This window comes from Eubalaena glacialis, chromosome 1 (assembly GCF_028564815.1).
Source record: "Eubalaena glacialis isolate mEubGla1 chromosome 1, mEubGla1.1.hap2.+ XY, whole genome shotgun sequence".
Lineage (NCBI taxonomy): Eukaryota > Metazoa > Chordata > Mammalia > Artiodactyla > Balaenidae > Eubalaena > Eubalaena glacialis.
Genome location: NC_083716.1, coordinates 24596232 through 24608384, shown reverse-complemented (window position 1 = coordinate 24608384; position 12153 = coordinate 24596232). Strand labels below are relative to the sequence as shown.

At 46.5% G+C, this 12153-nt stretch overlaps 1 protein-coding gene across 1 annotated transcript in view; it reads left to right on the top strand.

The window, feature by feature from the left end:
- Positions 1-12153, top strand: part of SORCS3 (sortilin related VPS10 domain containing receptor 3) — a 596683-nt gene that overhangs the window by 255518 nt on the left and 329012 nt on the right. The window contains exon 3 of the mRNA XM_061193540.1: positions 3452-3551. Coding sequence (XP_061049523.1) covers positions 3452-3551 — 100 coding nt within the window. The remainder of the gene's footprint in view (positions 1-3451; positions 3552-12153) is intronic.

Below are 12153 nucleotides of genomic sequence, written 5' to 3'. Positions count from 1 at the left end.
TTAGCCAGGATCCTCCCACCCCCTTGCAATATCTCATCATACTCAATATCTGATCAAATTCCTCATCCTTCGCCATCCGCCAGGTGATGTCTGATCACCCTGACCTGCCTTCAGTGAGAATCCTGTCAAGTCGGCTTAGCAAAGAATTGCCCTACCTTCTTAGTAATGTTCTATCCACTGACTCCCACCCTTCTCTTTGGCTATAAATTCCCACTTTTTCCTTGTTGTATTTGGAGTGGAGTCCAATCTCCCTCCTCTACTTCAAAACCTCACTGCTGTGGTCCTTGTACCTATTGCAATAGTCCTGAATGAAGTCTGCCTTTCCATTTTAACAAGCGTCAGAATAATTCTTTCTTTAGCAGGCTTAGAGAATTGACCTTTCCAGGGTAACACTTTGAGTACATTTCAGAATCACTCTAGATTTCCAGATTCCAAGTTCAATTTTCTTTTCCCACCTGGTGCCATCTTTATGCCTTCAAGAGTGTAGAATCAAGAAGCAATTTGTTCTATACAATATTTTATTTGTATTAAGAAAAATATACTGCTGACAGTCTCTAGAGATTATGGTGTGTCTTCTCCCCTGCCCTGGGTAGGATAGGAGGTCAGAGTGATTGGTCATTTCACCTTAATTCTAGTGTCATTTAACTTAATTCTAGATCTTTCCCTGGCACCAGATGGCACTAAAAGACCTTACCATTCTGCAAGTTGTATCTGAAGTATCAGGTGTGTTTTCTAGGTGTGGCTCTCTGTTGAGCTGCCACTAAACGTTAGCAGTTGGTCAAGAACTTGTGAGTGGGTTTGGACAAGTTCAATCATTCATTCATTCTTGCAAATAAAGACAAAGCAAAACAATACAAACATCAATACATTCAGTACTTGCTTTGTGCCAGGCATGGTGCAAGGCATTGGGTTGTTGTAAGAAATGGCTTTTGCCCTTAGGAAGGTATAGTCAAGGATGAATTATCAGGATAAAAATAACATGATCACAACAATAGGATAAATGCTAAAATAGAAATATGTGCAAGGTGGTATGAGAACACAAAGGAAATGGTGATTAATTTCCCAGTGAGAAAGTTGGAAGGAGAGTGATATTGGAATTGAGTGTGAAGATTGCAGAGAAATTTACCAAGTAGAGGAAACAGAGGCTGGAGATAGTTCAGGCAGAAGGGAATGATGTGCCAGAAATGGAGGCCACAAAAATGTAGGACATTCAGGGAAGTTGAATGAGGCTGGACAGCAAGGGGCAGAGGAGCAAGTGGCTGGAAACAGGTCTAGTAAGGGAAGTTATAACCAGATTTTACAAGACTAAGCTTGGAAGAAAGAACTTTACTGTGTGCAGGCAGTGGGTAATTACTACCACGGAGTGAGGTGGACAGATCTGTGTGGTTGATATATAACCTAATGACAGCATGGAGATTGGTGGGAGGGGGAGAAGGTTGAAGAAGAGCATCCAATTGGGGGATCGTTGCAAAAATGATGATGTGTGAGCCACAGCATTGGAATGAGAATGGGAAGATCGAGGGTCTAAGTTATTTAGGAGATAGAATCATTACGACTTGGGGACTGAGCTGGGTTCGAGAGATAAAGGCAAGGATTTCTCCGATTGGCATTGAGTCCTAGTGCCTAACGTAGAGAGGAGACAGAAGATAAGAAGTCAGTTTGCGGAGGGGGGAGGTGCTGAGTATTAAAGTTAGCATAACCGATGACCGTGTGGGGCCTGTAGACTAGGGAGGGATTAGAAATACTGATTTTTTTTTTTTTTTTCAATAAATGGGCCAAGCGCGCATGATGTGTAAGACCTGGTTCTGTACAGTTTGGGGAAAGGAGAAGTGAACATCCTTTATATTTTCATTTATTTTTTGACATCTCAGAATGCCTGCATCCTGTTAGGAGGTTTCCCTTGTGTTGTATTTTTGCATGCTCAGAAATGCCCTGTGAGATTAAATTATTTCCATTTTTCCAAATAAGAAATTTGAGGCTCCAGCAGGTGAAGTAACCTGCACTTGGTCATGTGACCAGGGAGCTGCCCATCTAGGAATTAACCAGAGATTTTGCTGTGCCCCAAGTTCATGGTCTTTCCTCTCCCCATAGCGTTCTCTGAAGTTCCGTGTCCTTGAGGAGCTTACGCTATGGTTGGAGAAACAGAACATGAGGAAACTAATCATGACAATATGGGGAAGTGAAAGGGGCATGTACAGTGTGTGCCTCGGGTGTACAACAGATGGGGAACTTTGTTCTGGTGCAGAGGAGAAATGAGTGGCAACCGGGGAGAGGGCCAGTGAAGCCTTAACCAGAGGTAAGGGTGGGTATTTAAGCCAGGCCTGGGACATGGAATTTGCCAGGTTGGATGGAGGTGGAGACAGTTCTTAAAGGTCATCACAGAGCTTGGCTGCTAGACTCGTAAAGCTAAGCTGTGGGCCAAGGCAGAAGCAGATTAGAGTTAGAAGGTGGGTAAAGGATCAAGGAAAGATAGGGGCAGGTAGTTACTAGGGGGACACAGGGCCGGCGTCGGAATGCAGGCACCCATGAGGTCACTTCACCGTAGAGAGAATGAATGGGCCTCTGTGGCCTTCTAAAGCTCCAGTGGGAGAGGTTTCCTGAGTCTAGCCAAGGAAGGCGATGGCAGAAAGGGGGTGAGAACCTGAAGATACTGGTGGTCTGAAAAGGGAGGGAGGTGTCTGGGACGGGAGTGGGGAAGCAAGGCGGAAGCAGCAGGGTTTTCGGCTACTTGAATCCATTGTCGGGTACTCGCTCTCCCTTCTCCTCTGTGGAAAGGCGGGATGCAGAGGAAGGAGCCTGTGGCTTGGTTGGCCCACCTTTGTTCTCTGAGCCCTGACCCAGAGCCCTGGAAATTAGGCCCAAAGGAGGGGCGGGCGGCCAGCAGGATCGTTGGGATGATGAGCTATCGGCAGCAGTTCAGTGTCGCTGGCTCTTCCCCCTGACACACCATCGCTCCCATGTAAAGCCTCAGACTCTGCTGGGTGCGGCTAGATTTGGCCCTTGGACCCCACAGCTCCTGGATACAGTGCTTCCTGCCCTTCTGAGGGTCCCTTGGCTTCAGGCTCAGTGGAGGGGCATGAAGTTGGTTGTACCCAGTGACCTCAGGAGAAGGCCCCTGCAGTGCCCCGCGGGGACAGAGGGCTGATTGTGGCAGGTGGCCCGGCTCCCCGGCAGCTCCTGTCACTCACAGCCACACAGAGGGAAGGAAAGTAGGTCTCTGAGAAAGGCCGGGAGCAAAGGGGAGCGACCTTAGGTAGTAGGCAGATGCATCAGTCTAATTGCTCTTCTAAAATTAATGGGGCCTTTTATCTCTGAAGAACAAACACCTTTAAGCACTTGTGTGATTTGGGAACAAAGATGCAGGTCGGGGGAGAGCTGGGCTCCCCTTGAAACACAATCCCCCATTTGGTAAAACAATCTCTCCCTTTCTTTCTTTCTCTCCTACCTGCAGATCAACAGATTACGGCACCACCTATGAAAAGCTCAATGACAAAGTGGGCTTGAAGACTGTCCTCAGTTACCTCTACGTCAATCCCACCAACAAAAGGAAGGTGAGAGGGGGTGGTCAATGGGTCCTGAGCATTCCCTGCGGAGTGGCAGGGCTGCCAAGGCCTAGGAGTTAAGGAAAAAACCAGTAGCCGTGGAGTCACTTACAGAATGCCTATTTTATATGCCAAGAACACCACAGACATTGTAATTCTAACAATTGCCTTGAGATAGTAGTAGCAATAATAATAACAACAACAATAACAATAACAATAATAAAACTATATAACTACGTAAGGGGTTCCTCTCTGCCAAGGACGGCAGTGTGTGCTTTACATACCTTATCTCATTTATCCTCACAATGAATCTCTGGCGTAGAAATGACTACTGTCCCCATTTTACAGACGAAGAAACTGAAGCTCAGAGAGATTAAGTAACTTTCTAGCCTAATGCCAGACAGTAACAGGTAACATGGTGAGTAACAGATCTGGGGTTTGAAAATGGGTCTGCTTGACTTCAGAGCTGAGTCCTCCTATAGCCTCCTTTATGCTGCTCTGTTTTCAGAGAGCTCCTTGTAAAGAGGGAGTCGGTTTCCTCCAAGGGAAGGATAGGCAGCCCCTGGATTCTTCCACTTGGTCCAGAGCTCCTTCTGAGGCCCAGGGGAGCACACTGGCTCTACTGGCCTCGTCTTTTCTGTCTTTCCTCTTCACTTAACAGCCAGGACATGGGTGAAATCATATAAGGTCAGACTTTGGTCACGGAGACCTCCTGGGAGGAGGGGGCCTGGGATGATGGATGGTTTTAGAAAATAAATGCTGTTTCATATATTGGCTTTAGGGAGAGATGATGTTTCCCCAGCTAGGAAGGCACTCCTGTTTAGAAACTTAGGCAGGCCTGGCCTCAGTAAACACACCATGAATATCAAAGGCCATTTCATGGTTTCTAAAGGGCTGAAAATGGTATTCCCCAGCTCTCCCTGTGTCATCTTGCATTCCCCAGTGGTTTTGCAAACCCTTTCTTCAGCAAGGTAGGTGCAGGGGTGATCTTCAACCCATTGTGCAGCTGTCCCTGATCTCTGATTCCAACCTGGTGGGGCCCAAGCTGTGGCTTAGAACAACTGTTGGTACTACTCAAAGCAGAGCAACTTGTACTCAAACCCTTAGCATCGTAACTCACAGCCACCCCTTCTCCCCACTCCCACCTAACTGTTCCCCGCAAGGGAGGAAGCAGAATTGGTGACTCCTGGTTCAGTATATTGGCGACTGATGCTCAAAGATCCAGCAGCTGCAGGGGTCCCCACACATGGGACTGTGCCCACCAGCCAGGTACCAAAACTCTGATAACCAGGATGGCCGTTTAGGTGCCTGTTCCTGGTTTTAGCTGAGTAGTTTCTCTTTTCTTTGTCCCAAAGCGTTGTCATTTTCCCGTTTTTCAATATTGTTATTTGAATTACTGAATGTTAGAGCTGGAAGGGATCATCGATTTCATCTGTACGAGCAGTTATTCGTAGTTTTTGAACTGCAGTCTTCTGCCAATGTGATTAAAGCTCTAGACCTGCCCTCTGGACACGTGCCCCCAAACGTAAAATTTTGCAAACAATTTTTAGGTGTTTAGGAACACCTTGAATCCCCCCTCTGGACCCAAGATGTCCACGGAGTCTTGGTTGAGAATCTTGCATCTGTACCAGTAGTCTCAATTCCCAGATGAGGAAGCTGAAGCCAGAAAAGGCTCCAAAGCCAGGTACGAAATGGAGCCAGTTAGAGCTCAGGACTGCTGACGCTCCGTGTAGGTTTCTTGACTTCAGCCCACGCTCTGCTCCTTTGCCTCCCATATAGTCACAGCCCCGTGCTTCAAAATTGATGGTCTAGTCCTGACCGGGGAGTTGAGGCAGTTGTTTCATGGCCTTGAATTGAAGCCAGGTCCATGATGGACACATGATAAAACTTGACTGAATCAAGTCAGCCATGATCTATCTCCACTCTTCCTCTGCCTTCTCCCTTCATTAGGAAGGAAGCTGAAGCCCACAGAGGACAGATGTCCCACCCATGTCACTCAGCTGGTCAGTGGCAGGATGGGCAGTTGGTTTTTAACTCCCAGCTTAAAGCTCTTCCCACCCAACACAGTGACTTGGGGTCAGGTGGAATCATAGGGGGTGTCTGCACTCTGGGAGAAGCAAGAAGGGGGTATTTGACACATGGCAGGTGTCCTTTAGCACTGATCTCTGACCTATGTCTGGACCACAGCAGAATTAATCACATCTTCATGTAGATGATAGATCAGCTGTCTTCATGAGGATTTTCCCAAGGGGCATATGAAGGGTCACACCTGTTTGCATCCATTCTGGTAGTCATCTGTCATGTATGTTTCCCATTGGACTCCTACTCATAACAACATCTCTTTCAGTCTTTTTTCCATTTTTCTCCACTCCTGACTGTTTTATCTCTTCTTAGTATGACCTAGAGGTGCTCAGTAGTGTGGGAGACAAAGGGCAGGGTAAGGCAGATACTCAGGGTTAGAAGGAACATAAAGCTGGGATTTGGAGCCCACTGGTGCAGAAGTGCACCTCCATTTCTCCTTCCCAGAGGTGATGTTCAGACCATGGGCTCTCTAGAGCAATTCCTCACAGGAATTATTGCCTAGTTGACAAAAGTTAGGCTGTTTTGCGTGTCTTTTCAGAGAAACACCACCAAAACACAGTTAAATTCCACCTTAAGAGGCACTGCCACCCAGAAAGTTAGAAGTGCAGACATTTTCTTCACTCAGATAGGGGAAAGACAAAAGATAGACTGATGCCATGGATTTACTTATTTATTTATTTTGGAAATACCAATAGTAGTTAATTTCATAAGGAGACTGTGTGCTCCTGAAGGACTTTCTGAATCATCCAAGGAGAGATGAAATTAGATTCTGTTTCATTTTGTTGTTAGGTGTTCTTGATTGTATTCTGAGCCTTGAGATGCTGATGCACAAATATTCTACATGGTGACTTTCTCTTAACTAGAATATTCAAGTTTACTAGACTACACGCCACTCAGGCAAATCGACAGTTAGATGTAAATGAAAATACTCTTATTTGTTTCTTTGTTGGTCTGGTGCTCTGGGTCATTATGACCTTGTAATGCAACTTTTTTTTTTTTAAGTGTCCTGCTTACATGTCTTGGAGTTTAAACCTTTGGTCACCTGGATTCTCATCTGAGCTTGAATTAAGCAGGATTCTTTTGATTCTCTCAGCATTCAAATTATCGGTAGCTGCCCATGTTCATCAACCAGCTAATGGAAGTAGTCTCCAGCAGATTTTTTAGTTAATCTTGTTGAAACACTTGCTTTTCACCTAATGAGTTACTTATGTAACAGATGGCTACTGCTTTCCTTGGAGGCTATGAGTACATCAGAGTTCTGTCACCCCTAGCAAAACAGTAGAGTGTGCTTGTATTTATATAGTTGTTCCCAAAGCTAATTGTTGATGTCTTAACACTTTTTGACAACATAAAATCTCCAAATGTAGATAGCTAATAAGCTATTAGGTTGAAAGTAGAAGTGGTTAACATATGTGTAGTCTCCTACTAGTAATAATCTTAGCATTAACTATGCTCAGATTCCTTTTAGGAGCTTTATCTATATAATTGCCAGTCCTCCCAGGCACTTTAGAAGACAAGCAAGATAAGGAAATAGCCTCTATGTAAATCACACCAAGCTTGTTTTACTTATAAATGGTGAGTCTGCAACAATCTTTCCAAGAGGTTTATTTGGGGGACAAATTAGGATACATCTGGCAATGCTGGACTCCCTCAAGGAAGTTGAGATTTAGATTAGTGGTATCTACTAGTTTTTTTTCCAAATGAGAGTATTGATATGAAATGCTGGGTGCTACTTGAGTTGAAGTGTTCTAGACCATCCTGTGGTATGGGGCATCAGCGTTATTTTAATGGCGTTGACCTGCCCCACTTGTATTTGATGTGATTCTGCATCCCTTGCTGTTTGCTTTTCTCTGGCCACTGGCCAGTTAGCCCATTGCCTGGGTGATGTCTGAGTCTGGCACTTTGAACACGAAGCACTGCATTAGTTCCCTATGTGGATGTGAGGCTCGCCTCTGCAGGAGGGCTCTGCTCACAGCCTCCCCTTCCCTTTGCAGGAGATACACGTCCCTGGGTTCCTAGAACTCATGACTGTCAGCTGACTCTGTCCCTAGGCCCATGCAGAATGGCATGCGCCGAGGTCAAGCCTGCATTTACCAGCACTGTGCTTTGTACAAACAGGCTGAAGTCTTTGTGCCTCAACAAGGGAGGGGCTTAGCTACCACAGGTGTCTGTTTAAGAACAAATCTTTGAGTGGATGGAGAAATGCAGGCCTGTTATGGCCTAATTGCTCTGGCTCGAAAGAGGCTGACACCTGCAGATTTGGAAACTGTTTTGTAAATGACAAGAGAGCAGACAAAGTCCTGACTGCCAGGGAATGTGATCAAATTACTGCAGGGTAGAGGTGTGTGTGCCTGTGTGTGCCTCCGCCTGTGAGGGCGGGAGGACCATAAAGGCTGACGTCAGAAGAGGATAAAGACTTTTAAAAATTGAGCTCCTCATAAGTTCTGGGCACTAGGCTAAGTTCACTTCTATACTCTATAATCCCCTGAGCCTGGTAGTTTTGTTTCACTCTTAATCCCCTGAGCCTGGTAGTTTTGTTCCCATTTGGCAGGTGAAGAAGTTGAGGCTCAGGCAGATGAGCCATTTGCTTTCTCGAAAGCAACTAGACCACCCCTGTCTGACCACCTCTGTCTGAGGTGGTCCATCCACCTCTGTCTGACCACACAGGGCATGCTCTCTACTCTGACCTGCCTCAGCTCGGCTGCCCCTGCCACAGGTAAAAAGACCAGGTGAGTGCATTCATCCCTCTGTTAGTAGTAACTCTGTTGCCTGGGGTTTTCCGCCCATTGCTGTTAGAAGATTAGCAGTTTTTTGGAGGAGGAGAGGAGTGTTAGATCTTCCTTTCCTAACTGATTTACCAGTGAGACGGATAATTACTTCCAGGCTACCCTGCAGAAATACAGTGAGAATTACCAGTCAGATTTCTCCGATGAGCAGGCAGGCTGCCTTTGTCAAGCTGTTCAGAGGCATTGTGTGTGTGGTCAGATGTTGGTTATTCCCATGTCAGTCTCTCAGTACAGCAGCATAGCCCTGAGCAATCTTTGACACAATGGAAAACCTCTAAACAAAACAAAACACAGACTCTTAAAATCTTGGACCCCTGCTTTCCTTGACCGTGTCTCCTGAGATCGTTGGAGGGTCAGGGAAAGTCAGCTCTAAGGTAGTACACTTTCAATTCACAGATATTAAACTCTCTTACACTAAAGCAAAGCAAAAAAAGAATGTGGAAAGATAATTTTAGGCTATTAAGCTATCTGTTAAGTGTCTAGCGCTGAGCAAAGTATTTTGGATGGGAGTTTCTGGCTTTCAGAAATGTGCAGTCTACTTGGGCAGACGAGATGCACACAGAAAACAACTGCATGCATAGACCTAGGGACTCAATCGCAAATGCAGACAAGGGCCAGGCAGGTAATGTTCATGAGAGATGTTGGCCAGGTGGGGACTGTAGCAGCCGCTCTATAATCTAAGCTCCAGATGACTGTCATCATGCGAGAACAAGGGCTCGTTACAGCCACGCCATCATTGTCATCAGTTCCTGATTTTCTTAACAGATTTTTCTCTGCATATTTTCACATGAAACTTATGTATTTTGAAATGTTTTAGACAGGCTAGGGTGTGGAGTTCAGGGTGTGGGGCCTGGCAGGCTGTCCCAAATCTGCTTTAATCCTTGTATCCAATTGGTGTCATGTGCCATGACCTGAGTAGTAAGTAAGTCTCCAGGTGAAAAGTTGGTATTTGCAGCGTGGTCTCCGGGGCAACAGAATAAGGATAACACTTAGAAGCTGCTCTTGCTGGGGGCCTTCAGTGATGCTTTTATGATCTGAGTGAGATAAATTAAGCTGAGCATGGCTCGCAAAGACCTCCCTTTGACTCAGAGGAATCACACAGAAGGTTCTGCAATTCAGAGGGACCTTTTGTGTCAGTTCAGAGTAAGACCATTAGAGTAGGAGAAGGCGGCAGATGTCTTCTTCCTGGTCCTGGTTTTCTGCCCCTGGGTAACGGGGTGTTCTTGAGTAAGACGTCTCGCTTGCAGAGCCTCCATTTCCCTATTTGTACAGTGGCAAGGGTAGGTCCTATACTTTTTGAGGCTCCTTCCAGCTTAGATGGTCTGGATGACCACCATTTGGACTGTGCCTCTCAGAGGGCTACATGGTGATATGTGCGCAACTGTGGACTTTGGGCTCAATGGATAGCCAGTTGGCTAGTCCTTGGAAGGGGTGGTCCCCAAAGCTCCTGGTTTTATGGCCACACATTGGCCAGATAAGTCCTCCCATTCAGGCCAGCTCTTCTGAAGTCCCAGCTCCTTGTTCAGAAGGTGGGTGGTTCCCTGAAAGCTGCTGCCTCTGCTGGTGGAACTCAGAACTGCGGCATCTTCCATGGCACAGTTGAGGGGTTCCATCAGCATGAACTGATGCAACTTCCCAAGAGCATCACTGTGCTGACCTGGGCGTGCACAGCCCTCCTCCAGCAGGAAAGGGAGCTAGAGATGCTATCTGCATCTGTTCTGGCAACCCAGGGGTGAGGACACCAAGTGTCACGACAGCAGGCAAGGGACCAGCTCTGCTGCATCACACTTCTTCCTTCATGGCCACCTACTTCCTGCAGCCTCATCCAGGCACCTCATCTCTGTGGACCCTGCTTTCTTTCTTCAGAAGACGTGCACAATAAGCTATATTTAAAGAGCAAGTAAGAGGGCTTCCCTGGTGACGCAGTGGTTGAGAATCTGCCTGCTAATGCAGGGGACACGGGTTTGAGCCCTGGTCTGGGAAGATCCCACATGCCGCAGAGCAGCTAGGCCCGTGAGCCACAACTACTGAGCCTGCGCGTCTGGAGCCTGTGCTCCACAACAAGAGAGGCCACGATAGTGAGAGGCCTGCATACCGCGATGAAGAGTGGCCCCCACTTGCCACAACTGGAGAAAGCCCTCGCACAGAAACGAAGACCCAACACAGCCAAAAATAAATAAATAAATAAATAAATAAATAAATAAATAAATAAATAAATAAATAAAAAAAAGCAAGTAAGAGAAATCCCTCTTAGCGCTAATATTCATTTCTGTTTCCAAAGGTAACATGTGTTCATGAAAATAATAAGAATGACAATCATAATGGTGAGGAGGGGGAGGAGAAGGATGAGGGGGAGGGGGAAGGGCAGCAGCTAGCAGTTTTTGAGAATTTTTACTATGTGCCAAAAATTATTCTAAATGCTTTATGTGAATTAACTCATTTAATGCTTCACCAGCAACTCTATGATGTTGGTACTATCATTAGTCCGTTTACAAATGCTGAAAGTTTGGCACTGAGAGGTCAGTTTGACCTGCTCAAATTTGGTGGCTGATGGTCACTTACCTTGGTCTAACGTGCTCATGTAACTCACTTTCACTCATATTTCATTCTTAGACTCACCACGTGTTGGGGATAAAAGGGCCCTCAGAGACTGTCTAGGCAGGCCCTCATTTAACAGAAGAGACCACTTGTGGGCTTGCCCGAGGTCATGAAGTCATTTGCAGCAGAGCCAGTGCTGGAACTGGGTCTGCTGACTCCTAGGCCAGTGTTCTCTGTTCAGCCCATGGGCTGTTGACAGCTGGAGCACACAGATCTGGTGGAGAGCCCGGACTGGGGACCGGGGTGGATGCAGGTAGGGAACAGCTGGGAATATGTACTCCCTGCCCATTTCAGTGAGTGTGTGTTATAAGCTGTAGGCTTCATACAAACATCCATAGCTTCTCATCTCTCTGGTCTCAAAGCCTGAGCAATATTGCAGTTGGAATCCCACTTCAGATGAACCTGGATGAGAAATCAAGGGTCTGGAATCCAAACTGCCTTGAGCATATTGGAAGCACAGAATGGCTGAGTAGCGTGCCCAAGGCAAACGGCTATCAAAGAAGTGAGACTAGGTCCCCTGGGGCAGAGTGTCAGGGAAGGAATCAGGATTTCTGGTTTAGACCTTTCTCTTCATTAGATGTTGGGCTTTGGAAAAGTCATTTAACTTGTCTGAGCCTCTGTTTCTCAAGCTGTAAAGTGGGGATAAAAGACCATTTACCTATCCCCTCTTTCTGGGACCATAATTAGGATAAAATGAGAAACGTCATATTTTTTTGCAGGAAACCAGCTACAGAAAGGGACCCCTCATATGGAGCTGCCCTCAGGACCACACCCTGGAATCCAGGGACCCTGCAGACCATCCACAGGGCTGCTGGGCCCCCCCTGCTGGGCTGCCTGCTTCTTGGCTTCCTTGAGGAGGATGTAGACCCCAGAACCCTGGGTTTTTAAGAGTCTCACATCCTGCCCTGTCTAGGAGGCATGCTGCCACCTGCGTTTTTCCAATCGTCTTCCCTGTCTTTTAAAACCAAACCTGCTGACTGCCTGAGACAGATTGATTATTCTGCTGATGGAGAGAAATGGTCCCACTCTTGTTAATTCACAACCACCTCGTTTTTCTTGCCTCATAAATTAACAGTTACCGAGAGGCTAGAGCAGTCTTTCGGAAGTTGAGTTTAGGGGAAAATGTGTGAGAGGAAGGAGTGAAA